This window comes from Sparus aurata, chromosome 7, assembly GCF_900880675.1.
Source record: "Sparus aurata chromosome 7, fSpaAur1.1, whole genome shotgun sequence".
In the NCBI taxonomy this organism is placed as follows: Eukaryota; Metazoa; Chordata; class Actinopteri; order Spariformes; family Sparidae; genus Sparus; species Sparus aurata.
In genome coordinates, this window is record NC_044193.1 from 11068859 (window position 1) to 11083450 (window position 14592).

Below are 14592 nucleotides of genomic sequence, written 5' to 3' on the forward strand. Positions count from 1 at the left end.
ATATAACACATTATTATAATCTTGTTTATTTATGTTTTTGTGCATGTATTAATTAGATTCACTGTTCAGAATTTCTCAAAATGTCCTCAGCAGGATTTTCATCTATGAAGCACAGTATGTAAAAAAACACATATCAGCAACAACTTCAGTCATTTTATCATCTGCATTATCCAATTAATCTCACTTTAACATTAAAATGTTGATTATCCTTCAGCCACAGAACAATTTTTTTATTTTATTTATTTTGCAGGGACAGTGCACATTAATCAACATCACTGTAAATGTGCCAGTGTTAGCCAGAAGGCTAATTTTCAACTGTTGTCCCTTGGCCAGAAGTTAAGTTAGCCATCAAAAACAGCAACAGTAAAACACACAAGTAAAATACGAACAAGAAAGGATAAAACATGAGCAGCTGAACCAGTCTAGCGCAGTGACTAAAAATTATGCAAACACAGATACGAAAACAGTCTGACCAAGATTATCACAAACAAAGGTTCCAGTTCACACCCTCTTGGTAAACATCTGCACTCAACTGCAGCCATCATAATTACCTGTATCAGAGGCTGAGTGCTGCCATTTTTGGGTGGGTGTGTGCTCTGGGATGGGGCAATGTGTGTGTGTATGGGGTGGGTGGTCGGTGCAGATATGAAGGCAGGTTGCAAATTGGAAGCATCAGATCTAACACTCTGCTGCAAAGCAGCAGTGGGTTGATGCTGTGGGGATGTGGGTCCCACCTTGCCTAGCACATGTGAGGGGGAAGGTATCAGGGACACTGGAATTGGTGAAACCATAATGTTTTCAGTGTGTAGAGGAGAAAGGGGAGAAACAGATGGGGTTACTGGGAGGTTCTGTCCAGGACAAAGGTAGAGATGGTTAAGGGAAGAGGAAGCTGAAGGGTGAGGGGCAGTACAGGAGTGAGGGTAGGAGAATTCACAGTCAGTCACAGCTGCCATCACCTGGACTGTGGGATAATGTGAAGGAAACTGGAAGGAAAAGGAAAAAGGAAGGAAGAAACAGAGGGAAATCAAATAATCTAGAGAACACAGTTCAAACATAGGAGGAAAAAATAACTTGCTTTAAGTCGTTATCGTTATTGCACTGTATAATCTAAGATAGAAGAAAGTGCTTAGACATACATTAGATCAGCAGGTAAAATCTAAATTATTTGTGAAAGCAGTGGTAACAGATAAACGATACCTGGGATGTGTGGGTTGGAGGTAGAGAGTTTGAAATCTGCAGAGGCTGGAGTTGTTGGTGGACAGCATGCGGAGCAATTGACTGTTGAGGGGGAAGTGCCTGGGCTGGCACACCAGAAGCTGATTGGCTGAGATTCTGCCCATGGCCTTGTCCATCTTGTCCAAGCTGTGAAATGTTTTGACCAGCAGGAACATTCTGAAGAAGACGAAGACGAAGACGAAGAGGACAAAGAAGAAGAAGAAGAAGGAGAAATAGAGGGAGGAAGTTCAATAATGGCAGGGATTTCAGTTTCATCTTTGTTTGGAAATCTGTATTTCCTGCTATTGACCCAGATGAGAATAGCTCACAATTTCCATCCTGTCCCTAAGCCTAGAATCAGTCTGAATCTGCTGCACACATTTGAGCACTTGTGAACCACAGGCACAGAGCAAGTCTGGGAGGGCTGGCGGATACAGCAGCTAAAACCACTCTTATTGTTTTCATTATTGTTCAATTATCTCTGTTGGCTGATGTCCGAGGAAACTCCTCTTTATTGGACTGCTCATTTTTTCATTCGCCTACATGTCCACCAACACACCTGCTTCCGATTCAGCTGCACCAAATCAAAACCAGGCACCACATTTGAGTGGCTTCAAAACTACCAGAACAATAATGTTAACTTGTGTAAATGTATTTCTTTGTCCCTCCCACATTGAGTCCTACAGTGACAAAGTGTGTTGAGACAAAAGCGTTCTACCTGATTCAGGAAAGCAGCGTTGCAAAGATAGGTTTGAAACTGATGAAAAATGGAAAAAAGTGCAAAGTCAGAGGGGGGAAAACACACATAACATAGGAAAACTGGTTTTGGAACGATTCATCGCTTTTTAAATCAAAATTGTGATGTGAAACAACACAATTAGCAAATCGCAAAGGCTGCGATAAATTTTGACATCTAATGCACGTTTAAACACATGTCATGGTTTTACAAATTCATGTTTACTTCCTCATGTGGTAGTCATGCTCGCCAATCAGACATGGTCCAAGGTGACTGCATATACGCCTACCAACAATAACATGTGAAGCCAAAATACTTCCGCATCACGGAAGTGCAACAAATATATTACACAGTGATTATTGAACTGAAGCTTGACTTGAAAAAAAAAAAATTGCAAATCGAATCGCAATCTTGGTCAGAATAGTCACAATTCGATTTTTTTCCCCCAAAAATAGTTCATCGATAAACTAGTTTACTTTGTGTACCACCTTCCTACAATGTTCTTTATTTTGACTGTCAATACCATTCACGCACCTGTTGGGTGAGATGCGAAGCCTGGCTATGGTGGGAAGAGGCTGGGAGGCTCTGAGGAGTCACCACCTGGTTAGCTCTGCCATACGTCTGTGAAGCAGCAGTAGCCTGTGCAGGCAGGTACTGGCTCTGAGCTGGAGCAGTCTGTTGCTGCAGCACATTTAGGGCAGAATGTGCATAGCTCTGAGAGGCAGCATCAGGTAGACCTGCAGCAGGGTAACTCTGATGTGTGGCTGCAACTTGCACAACTGGGGCTACTGTAGCATGAGGTTGAGCAGCGTGGTTCTGAGTCTGTTGGACTGTAGACTGGGACATGTCATGGCTCTGTTGTCGAACTGCTGTCTGCATGGTTTTCTGACTGTGCTTCTGTAGAGTTGGGGTATGTACTTGTTGCTGAACAGAAGACTGAACACTTTGAGAATGCTGGGTTGGCTGTTGTGCCATTTGTTGGTGTATGCTATGCAGTGTTTCTAGGCTATGCTGGAGCTGAGGCTGAATATAAGCCTGCCCAGCATGTTGTGTTAGTTGTATACTGGACTGAGTATTTTGCAGTAAGGGCTGTTGGTGCTCTTGCTGAATAGGTATCTGTTGGTTGTAAAGTGCTGGTGTGGAGGAGCTCTGACCAGGCTGCTGACTTGGCAGATTGACTGCAGTTTGGAGATGTTGCAGTGCGCTGGGGGCTTGTGCAGGATGACACTGGGCTGTGGCTGCCAAAGTTGGGGCTACAGATGCAAGAGGGTAGCTTTGTGCTGGCTGCTGTGCTGACAGGGTGGTTGCTGCTGCTGCAGTCTGTTGCTGGACTGGTGCAGGATATCCTGAAGCAGAGTGAGCCTGTTGGTGTGGGCCTGGTGCTTGGTAGCTCTGTGCAACATGTTGTGGCAGAGTTGATGTTGATATACTTGCTGCATTTTGGGTGTGTTGCACATTTGGAGGTGTATAGCTAGCAGCACTGACTGTATGCTGGATGTTTACTGAACATAGACTGGCTGGAGCTGGTGTTGCAGCGCTGTGTTGGCCAGCATATGGAGCAGCAGGGTAGCTGTGTCCAGGCTGGAGGTACTGCAGTGGTGCATGCACTGGTGTGCTGGAAGAGGGCAGGCCCTGGATAGACTGTTGATTCTGGTGACCTGCTGAAGTGGCCTGGAAGAGGACACAAAGGAGAGAAATTTAAGTTACCCTGTCTTGGGGATGAATGTACTGATAGTGGATAAAATTCTCAAAACACTTAATGGCTGTTTCAAATTTCATTAAGTCATACAGGATATATGTATAATGAGAGGATGAGGGATAAAAATAAGTTAATGAAACATCTGTTTCAACAATGAGCAGGCTGTGCCAGGTGTGCGCTAAATTAAGGACGCAAGGAAGACATTGTAAAAGAGACCGAGAGAAGAGGGATCAGACAGCCAGTCCGTGTCCTTCCATCAGAGGTCATCTATCCAAGGCAGGTGAGGGAGTAAGACAGCTGTAGCATTTTGCCAGTAAAGCAGAAAAGGAAAATGTTAAAATGGAAGTCAGTTCTAGAAGGGATTGATTAAAGTTAATCAGCAGGGACACTTGGTCTGTTAAAGATTGTGCGATTGTCCTCAGACATTAGCAAGCGTATGATTGTTAAGAGGATGGTCAGCTCTATAGGCCTACACAGTCAGCAAGACTCAGACAGCAGACAGGAGATTGGACCAGCCCCATGGAGAAAAATGCTGCATCTCCCACAAGCTGGGATAAATCAGTTAAGCAGGTTGGCCCCCTCACGGGAAATTAAAGCGATTTGTCTATTATTGTGACCTACCACTCCCACAGCCTTGGTAACTTGTTGCTCTCCAGCACAGAATCGTTTGTCGCAATCTCCAACAGGTTCTTGGTGTCCAACCAAACTGCCACTCAGGTGATGAGCTGAGGAGTGCAGCAAGGAGGCCTGGGTTGTTTGGGTGTGACAAGGGGCTGCTTTGCGGCTGATTATATTGAACAGGGACTGCTGCAGCAGTGAGAAATCAGAACAATCACTTGAACCTTTCAGCCGTCCATTACCAGGGATGGTCACTGGTGCACCAGAGGACGGGTGGTGTCTAAAGTCACATGGACAGAGGTGTTTTGGCATGACAACAGAAGGGTGTCGGTGGATCCCTTCTCGTGACCTTAGAAGAAGCAACGAGAGGCAGGCTGGGCACATGTGGCTTCTATGCATTGCAAAATGTTGGTTATGATGAGAGTTTAGACCGATAAGACTACTAAGGTCAGAGTGTCTGCGTCCACTTGACACAGGCACTGTTAAGTTCTCACTGGTAGATGGCATAATGCAGGTGTCACTGAGGCGGCGGTACTCAGAAGGTGAACAGACAGGGGAGACCTGCAGCAGTGGCAAAGCACTCCGAGAAGGGAAGTCATCCTTTGCCTCTGAATGAAGCCCAGAGGAGCAGAGTTCTGACTGAACCTCTGGTACTGTGGGGGTGGGACTGATGGATCTCTGAGGCTGAATGAGGGCATGGAGTTGAGCAATGCGGTTTGCCCGCTGTGTGTCGATAACAGGGGCACTTCCTCTCCGGGCTGCAGCTCCCAAACGAGTCCTGAGGTCTGGGCTCATCGTTGCCCCCAAAACTTGACTTGTTTCACAGGAATGAGGTCGATCTGGCAGAGAGGGGCTACTGCTTTGGCACTGATAGAGGAGTTTCCCAAAAGCAAAACACATATTATGTTATTCAAAATGAAAGGATCATAAACAAAAAAAGGGAGTAATGAGATGAGAAGGAACAAACTTGTTTGCGATGACACATTAATACATGAAAACTAATTATGGGTGTTATGTGCATGACTGTGTTCATGAAGACGGATCTGCACGTGTCCAAAAATGTGTGTAGACTGTGCAGATCAGCACACAGCGCCTGCATTCTGTTTGTTCAAAGGCCGTGAGCAATGGCTGCATTCAGACAGTGTGTGTATTTTAATAAATCTGAATGTACATGATCCACCTGGGTGTGTATGCTCCCAATACAGACCTGCTGTGTTGCCATAGTAATAGGCTCCAGCAGGGACTGGTAGAGGACACTCTGCTGGCTGCTGTGGGAGTCTGAGTACACAGTGGAGCCCATGCCACTGTCAAGTGTGCTGTCTGCTGCAGAGACACAAAAATCATGTACTCATAAAAAATAAAAAAAATTATAAAAAAAAGTCAAAGATCAAGCTCATGTGTTTCTGTGTGGTGAGCAGATTCTCTTACATGTCACTGAGGTGGCACTAGCTGGAAGGTTTCTCAGCCTGTTGTGCTGGTCTGCCTCTGGATCGTCTGGTTCCAGCAAAGGCTGTCCTACATGTGGAGCCCCAGCAGGGATGCCCTGAGATGGTGTCATCTGCACCCTGTGCCCCCCTTCACCTTGATCCATTGCAGCTGCAGCAGACACTGTTCTCTCCCTTCTCCATTTGATCAGTGCCACGCGGTCCCTGATCGACTTTCCCACAGTCTTAGCATCACTCTCGTGGAAGAAGCCAGACTCCACCTAACAAAGAAGAGGGAAGAGCATGACTTCCAGGATATTTTTAGCATAGACCATGTGAGAGAAGAGAGGGTGCATTAAAAAGGGGAGCGTGTGAGGGAGAGAGAAAGAGTAAGAAAAGGAAGGAATAGAAAGCTATTTTAAGGGGATCAGAGCAGTTGGGAACTATTCCCTTTGTCAGCAGCTTGGTTCATTGTTCACAACAGAACTGTCCAGGCCGGTACATCTGCAAATAACAAAGATGAAGACACAATACATGTACCTACATGACATGATGATGGCCAACATAGTAGAACAAGATAATAGCTAATGTGAAAAAATAATAGTCAAGCAGCTATGCTGTGCTTATTAAAACTAATGTCATTTATATAAAGCATAATCATTCATCCACTCTGCAGCATAAAGTACAGTACGCAAGCCAATTGTGCTGTTGTTCTACAAGTCTGCCTTCATCCACAAGGCGATTGTTACAGAGAGGTCTCTAATTTTTTTTCACAGCTTCACAGCCTGGTCAAGGCCAAAACAGACAAATGGTGAGAGATATAGCAGACAAGAATGAGGGAAAGATGTGTGGGCGAGAGAACAACAATGAAAAGAAATAAATGTGTTAAAACAATACACAGAAACATAGGAGGCAAGGACAGCAGATTCTCAGTCACTGCTTTTAATAACCTACTGTAACTTACCTTACTGAAATGCTTAATATGCAGACCTATAGGCTGGTTTGGTTTGCTTTACTCATAAATTACGTATGAGCATTAACTGTAGAATTATTTGTGAAACATCTGGTTAATTGCAGATGCTCCTCAGTTCTGAAGTATTAGATAGTCCTATGATAGGCCTTTTTCCACCAACCAAAGCCACACAATTATTTTGTTTATATTCTCCAACTGATGCCAAACTGTTTAAAAATTAGTCTCTCCTTTAATCCTATTATCCAATGAATAATAATTTTGTGCTTGAAAATTTTAGATGACTGAAAACCTTGAAGTCAATATCATCATGGCTTCCACACTGAGAGAAATCTTCAGTGAACACCATCAGATGAGGCACCCACGGACTGTGCAATAAAAACCAAGCCGGGAAAGACAGGAGAAAACGATGTAAACAAAAAGGCAAAAAATACAACAGCAATCACTGTGTTCCTGGAAGAGCAGGGTAAGTTATCGCAAGCAATCTGCAGTTGAGTGCATTCCCTGATGATGAGATAAGAGTCCTGCCAGCAGCTAGAACACACCAAGCCACAAAGACATGCAAAGTATGACAAATTTCACCACAAGCATGGATCGTAACTATCTTATTATTCCAAAGATTTAGTCAAAAAGTCAAACGAAAAAAATAAAGGACGTCTAATGTGTTTAAGGTGGACAGCACTATGTAAAAAAAAATATATATATATATCTAATAAGAAGAGTCCAAATCCATATTTATCCCCAAAAATGTTTCTTTTTTGTGTTCCATATAAGTTTTTCTGACTACACCTGCAATCATCAACTTACCATCTCTTGTGCCACAACCTCAGGGACCTCCTTTTCCAGGTCAAATGTGAACTCGATGGCTCCACTCTCCTTGTATTTCCCTTTTAACTTCTTGTGGTCTTCTACCCACAGTTTCAGGGCTATTGAGGCCTTTTTCCCATCATCCTCCTCGGCTAGCTCCACCCTTACACCAGTGTCCTCAGCAAAGAAAGCATGGTTTAATAGGTCCTTGATGCTGTACCTGGAAGAACGAAGATATACGCTTAAGACTCTGGCATATATTTGTACAACACACACTGATGCAACTTTTCTGTAATGTACAATGTTTGGATATAGTAGTAGCATTGATATGGTTAGCTGTGGAGCAAGAATTCTGATGTGATCATTAGGAAAGGACTTCCTGGTCACTCCAAGAAACCAATCAAGCCTCAATTTTAAAAAACTAAATCGGAAGCTTATCAGCTGTTATTTTCCTGTGCATAAACTCATTATGTAACAGAAAACAAAAGACAACCTGCAGATATGTTGGGAGACTGCAGTGCTGCTGAGAGCCAAACTGTCAGCGCCACAGCAATGAAGCGGGGGAGGTGAGACAAGGCATGAAAGATGAGAGGGCACCTTGTGGGCCCTGTTGGCCGGACACTGGACAATGATGGGGACAGACACTCACCGCTCCTCTTTCTTTTGGCAGATACACTCCCCAATAATCTCCTTGATTTCAGGATCCATGACCTTGTTGTAGCTGGCTGGCTTCACTCCCTGAGGAATGGAAAATATAAACAAAGCACTGAGGGCACGCCATGAAGGGATACGGTATTGAAGAAAAATAATCACAAAGGAAAAACAAAGGAGAATGCAGGGATGTTTTTGTGATACTCCACCCCAATCTTATCTTTTAAGTATCACACACTCACACCCTGTAGGCTCGTCAGCAGAGCAAGGCAGCTGTGGTCAGCTCTAATCTATGTCAGTTGCAGCGAATTCTAGAAAGCCTAAAAACATCCATTGAGTGCCTACTCTTCCAGACATTCCAATACTTTTTTCAATGGTGAGTGTTTGATAGATTTTAGCTAGAGAAATACATTTAAAATAGTGGAATTTTTATGAATAGTTTCTTTGTTAAAGGTTCACTAATTTTGCCCAGTTATTCTCTCTATGGAGCAACATGAACTTTGCTGTCGACATAACTTGTGATGATTAATTCTTAAAAAGAGAGAGACTTTCTGCATCTAAGATATAAATGATATGCATCTCTAGATTTACATTGCTACCAATTATGCAGCTGCAAGCTGTATGTGCTCAGAGAGTAGTATAAAGCTATCAGGGTTCCTCTTTGATCAATCTCCTATTAATATCCTGCAGTGGGCCCCACAGGGCACTCTAATATACATACAGTAACAACGCAATAAACAGTATCTAGAAACACTTGCACTGATGCTGCCTTGTCATTAATATGGGCTTTTTAGGCCTTTTCTTTTTTAACAGCAGGTGGAAGAGTCATCTCTCAGAATCCAGCACTGCTAAGTCTCAAGAGTAGAAAATCAATACTCTTCATCAAATCAGGAAGTCTATCATGACACCCCCTTATCTAAAACGGTTTGCTGTGTGCTTTATTTGAGACACACTCATTGAAATGGAGTGGAACACAGCCTTTAGCTTTATCTAAAAACACAAAAGAGATTTGGACTCCCTCTGTGACTCCATATGGCTCATTAGATTCTTCACCCAAGAAATTCAAGGCTGAAGACCCATCCAGCTAAAAACAACATAAGAGCTTGTGCTGCAATTCTGCAATTAAAAACTCCCTGGACTTATTATGTTGGTAGGCAGCTAAAAACATCGCTGACATAGCTATGCCTCATCACACAGGTTCTTGAAGCATGATCTCGAAGTATTAAAAATGCATTAAAAGACTGTGGCATAAACAAGCTTTATTTGTTGCAAACTAGCAGTGCCACTAGTGATACTAAGCGAATAAGGAGAATATTTTGAACCTGTGCATTAAACAGTTTTATAAACTAGTTAAATTGTCAAGTTAGACTTGTCTAATTAAGCCTTTTTGTTGCATTAATATTAAGATCAACTTAATTTGAAGTAAGGAATTAGCTTCCTCTCCCCCTGGCTAAGCCTGAGGTCAGAATGTTGTTGCTACAGTGCCAATCTGTTCGACACAAAAGGCATGCTCTATTGATTTCCTTTGGCAACAAAAATGACAAGAGTGAGAGTGCAACTTTCTTAGGACACTTGCTAGGTGTTGAAGATGGCAAATGTTTGGTTTTTGGAGAGAGCCCTGAGAGAGAGTCTCCATTCAGTTAAATACAGAAAAGAAATGAGTAACAAACAACAGACTCACACTAGTGACTTTGCGGTATATCTGAGCAGCGTTCTGACATTCAGAGTAGGGGTACTCTGAGGTGGCCATCTCTAGCATGCACATGCCAAAGGCGTAGACATCCACAGCCTCATCGTAGTGTTCTTCATACATTTCTGGAGCCATGAACTCTGGGGTGCCTTAAGAGAGAAGAGTACCAAAAAGGGTGTGTCATTTCTTTCTTTACTGTGAGACACATAAAGCTGCAGATTTACATTTCAAAATCTACCTATGACACTCTTAGCGAAGGAAGCAGCCTTGAGTGTTGCCAGTCCTAAATCCCCTATCTTGACCGAGCCTGTAGGTCCAGTGATAAAGATGTTATCGCATTTGAGGTCCCTATGTATGATGGGAGGGGTCCTGGTGTGGAGAAAGTGAAGGCCTTTCAGGATCTGTCTGCACCAGCTCCTCAGCACCTTGGGCTTCATTACTTTGAAACGCTTCAGATAGCTGCAGGAAGGGGAAGGAAATAAATTACTTGACGATCAACAGTTCATGAGTTTATTTTAAAAAGTGTAAAGAAGAGAGCCCGTCCGAGAATCAGTATTTTGGGGTTGGGGCAGGGTTGATGTGGTGCATTATCTGCCTTCATCCATACTCACGTTTTTAGTGTTCCTGACGTCATGAGCTCTGTGACTAAAACAATGCACTTCTTCCCTTTCAGGGGCGACTCCCAAAAGTCATAGAAACGGACAATGTTGGGATGCTGAAGACCCTTCAACATCTCTGCCTCCTCCTTAAATCGCTGACGTTCCACTTTTGACAGCTTACGATCCTGGAGGAAAGACAGCAGATGCAGCAGAAAGAAATAATTAATACGAAGCCCTAATGATAAGTAAGATACTCATTATTTGCTTCACAGGAACTACCAGATGGAAGAGGCAGTCACCTTGGAGGCACATCACATTTTAAATTCATACATCCAGTATCTTTTAAGCAAAGACAGAATGAGTTTGGGGGGAGGTTAGTGTCAGTCTTTGAGCCATACTGTATATACATCTCTAATTGGACCATATGTATATCAAAGCTTATTACAGGCAGCATTTTACATGTGTGGGGGGATAATCCAGATAGACTGGCTTTCCCAAGCAGTAACAAGATTCAGCCTAAATAGTGTGTGTGTGTGTGTGTGTGTGTGTGTGTAATTAAAAGGGCTATATCAGACCCTTTCGCTCATTATGTTCCAGGAACACAGAGACTGTGTAACAAGACATTACAGGGTGACAAAACACAATGACTGGAGGGAGAATGAACCCTCACATTAACATCGCCACACCCACTACACACTGCAGCTAAAGGTTATGTGTCATCGATCCCTTCCATCTCCATCTCCTTTACTTGCTTGCTCACTCTGTCATCCACTACCTTTTGCTCCTTCCCCCCTCCCCCAACATCTGCAATCCGTCTTCCTCTCTGCACCCCGAACATCAACCACTCCCGACTCCATCACAAAACATCCCCCACATAGACAGAAACGCATCTTCGATAACCGCTCCCTATCAGCCCCTTCCCTCCCTGATTCTCTTTAAAGCTGACCCCACTCTGGGAACACGATGCTGTAGGTATTGCCTCTGGCTTCTTTTCTGCAATTTCTCTTTTTTCTGCATCCACCACAGCAGCAACTTACGTAACGAACACACACGTGCACTGAGCATGGACTAGAGGCGCGACCCCACCCCTGACAGAGACGGACGACTCTAACAGTGGAATGCAATGAACACAACCTAGCGAGATCTAATCTATTTAATTATTCAACCACAGCAAACTCATTCTGAGATGAAACAGCAGGATGGACATGAAATCAGCCTGAATAACCTGAAAATGATCAATGAGGCAGGACTTGCTATGTTGCAATGTGTTGAAAGGTAGAGTGATATGATGATCGCGCGCGTGTGTGTGTGTGTGTGTGTGTGTGTGTGTGTGTGTGAGTGAATGTGGCATATCAGGTTTTGTGTGCAAGTGTGCGGGGGGTGGGGATTTTCACTGCACTCTTCTAAAGTCAAATGAATAATTCAGTTCTGCAGAGAACCCTTTCTACTGTGGCAAGCTGAGCAATGCAAGGCTGGGGCCAAGTTGGGCTGGGTTCACCCCAAGTGCTCTTTGCTGCACAAGAGCAGCACATGGACCAAAGTTTACCTGAACCAAAGGTCTCAAAGGAGAGACGGGACTGAGACAGACAGCTAAGAGCACATTTAAACCCTTGAGCATTGCAGCTTTCCTCCCCTCCTCTCCCCACATCACTGCCCCATCCTCTCATCATCTCAGCCCTCAGCTTTCAGGATTTCTGCTGCTTTTCCTAAATAACCCCCTTTACCCCCACCACAGAGTGTTCCCCAAGTCCCAATAACACTCCCTTCACACACACACACAAACACCTCCATTTGCTCTCTCACTTCTATTTTCCTTCTCAGCAGACTTTGGGGCTTCTGCATAATTCAGAAGCCACATGTAGGCTCAGAGGTGTTGTGCACAGCAGGGCGAGATACACAGACAGATACACATTGAGACACCATGAGAATGTAACTCCCAAGGCACACGCACATGCACAGACAATGAATATCACAGAAGCATCAGTATGCGAGTCCTTTACTGCTCCGTAGCTACTGTGAGGGATGTGAGCTTTTAACAAGTGTGACTCATTATTGCATTACATTTAAAATCAGTGTGGTGCTGCATGTATGTTTTCAGAATCTTATCAAGTCTGTACACGTCACTAAAAGAAAAGGCTCAGCTGACCACAGCAGTGTGTGGAGCCACCCAGGCGAGGGTAAACAGACACAAAGACAAACATACCTGGCCACAACGACAAGAAAAATAGCTTTATAGATTGCTTCCTGCTAATGTCATCTGTGTCCTGACATGCTGCCCTCCCCTATATCTGGGTGCTGAGAACCATTAGTTCCACAGCTATGGTAGTTCATACAGCAATACAGATATATCAGACTGAGATACCACAACAAGGGACCTCTGGTAATAGATTAAAATATTAGTCCTGGGAACTCTGCAGTGGAATATACCATGTAATTGCAGAAATATTTGCTCTAGTCAAGTTCCTGGCCTGATATCACATGTGATCTTAAGGCATACTGTCAAATTAAGAAGAAAGCACCCTTATTGTGGCGAGATTGCCATCAGGTCAGCTTCTATACCTGGGATCTAAGGGTAGATAATGCTTAAAGTTGCCAGATATAAACAGCTCTCCTTGGTTCCCTGTCTGACACAGAAATAATCTGAAAGGTATTATATAACTCCATAGGTAGAGCATGGCACAAATACAGCCTTAGTTTGAAATTGGAGTTACAGTGAGGCCATCTATGCTACAGAATGTACGGTATGCACTGTTAGATGGTATCTCTCCAGGTGCCGTACAGTGCAAGCATTTTGTTATTCAGTCCAATCTTCCAGCCGGGTTGAAGACACAATATGCAAGTCTAACATACTGGATTAAAAAACTGCCATACTTGACTGTGATTATGCAATATTTTCCTGAAAAACCAACAAACAAATGATATACTCTCATACAAAAGAAAACGCCCTCTCTAAAATCACTTAACTGTGTGGCAGGGTCTGTATCTGCAGAGTCCCTGGTATATAATACCAGAGAACATCTCTCTCTTTGTCGTTCTCTGTAGAGCATGTGTGAATGTCAGTAGATGAACGGGTAGAGCAAGGGGAGATTGTTCATTGTTCCTGAAATATTTTGTTCTTTTGCAAAGTAAAAGATGATAAAATGGGTCAATAAATATCCTTACATCACCCGTTAACATAATGGGCACCTGCCCAAGTAAAGTCTATGTGTGGGAAATGGGGGATGATTAACATTTCATTTGGCTCCCCTCGGAACCCTGACATTATGGTTAGTGGCTTGCTAAACCAAAGCATCAGTATTTGATGACCTGGGAATGAGACATAACAATCAACTATCTTTCTCCACAATTGCTTACTGCATCCTTGAATGGTTTGCTTACAAACAGCAACAGACAAATCCTGCATTGTATGCCCTTTAAGAAAAAACAACGCAGGAATCCAGCCTGTGTAATGTATTCAGCATTGCTTATCAAGCTTGATTAATGGCCCATCAAACTCATGCAGAGAGCCGAATCGCAACACATTACGCAACAGACTCTGCAAAACAGTGAGCATTATCATGTGAATATAGTTCTGGAATATAAAGCTCTCCAGCGAACACAAGCACTAAACTGTAGAGAGCTCTGCAAGCATGTCAAAGGATTTTCCATTAAATTGGAATTTCTCCCATGAACAGAAGCGTAAAAAATACCCAAAACCGACTTGTCATGCTCAAACAACATCACAAACACACTTATTGTGTGTACAAACACAGCGCAGGCACAATTGTGTGTAGGAGTCAAAACATAGTTTCACTAACAGAATGACACAGCAGATTTTTCCTCAGGGGGCCACTTTTGTTTGATATAAAAAACACTGCAGTGAAGTGCCACAGGGACTGTGGGGGCTATCGCAGGATGAGTGTCTACTATTGATTATCTGCTAATAGCATCAGATTGCCCATAGTAGAGGGGAGTGATGGGGTTGAAGAGTGTTGAGGCATCTCTCTGGAGCATCAATCTACAGTAAGACACATCTGACAGACTACACAAGCGCCCAGACATACGTGGCTTTAGAAATACATACATTTATCAAGATTCTTCCCATCTCATGACTGATCACAAAAGGTCTACAACAAGACAGGCAACTTAAATTAAGTGTGTCAAATTCTTACACAAGCCCTTAGCTGAGAAACAGACAGATTTT

The 14592-nt window shown here is 43.5% G+C and overlaps 1 protein-coding gene across 1 annotated transcript in view; it reads right to left on the bottom strand.

The window, feature by feature from the left end:
- LOC115585817 (serine/threonine-protein kinase WNK2) overlaps positions 1-14592 on the bottom strand; it is a 43281-nt gene that overhangs the window by 12949 nt on the left and 15740 nt on the right. Inside the window, exons 3-14 of the mRNA XM_030424467.1 lie at positions 10422-10594; positions 10049-10269; positions 9802-9959; positions 8119-8207; positions 7470-7689; positions 5697-5973; positions 5476-5591; positions 4272-5135; positions 2486-3622; positions 1934-1972; positions 1198-1392; positions 442-983 (exon numbers count right to left, since the gene is read on the bottom strand). Coding sequence (XP_030280327.1) covers positions 442-983; positions 1198-1392; positions 1934-1972; positions 2486-3622; positions 4272-5135; positions 5476-5591; positions 5697-5973; positions 7470-7689; positions 8119-8207; positions 9802-9959; positions 10049-10269; positions 10422-10594 — 4031 coding nt within the window. The remainder of the gene's footprint in view (positions 1-441; positions 984-1197; positions 1393-1933; positions 1973-2485; positions 3623-4271; positions 5136-5475; positions 5592-5696; positions 5974-7469; positions 7690-8118; positions 8208-9801; positions 9960-10048; positions 10270-10421; positions 10595-14592) is intronic.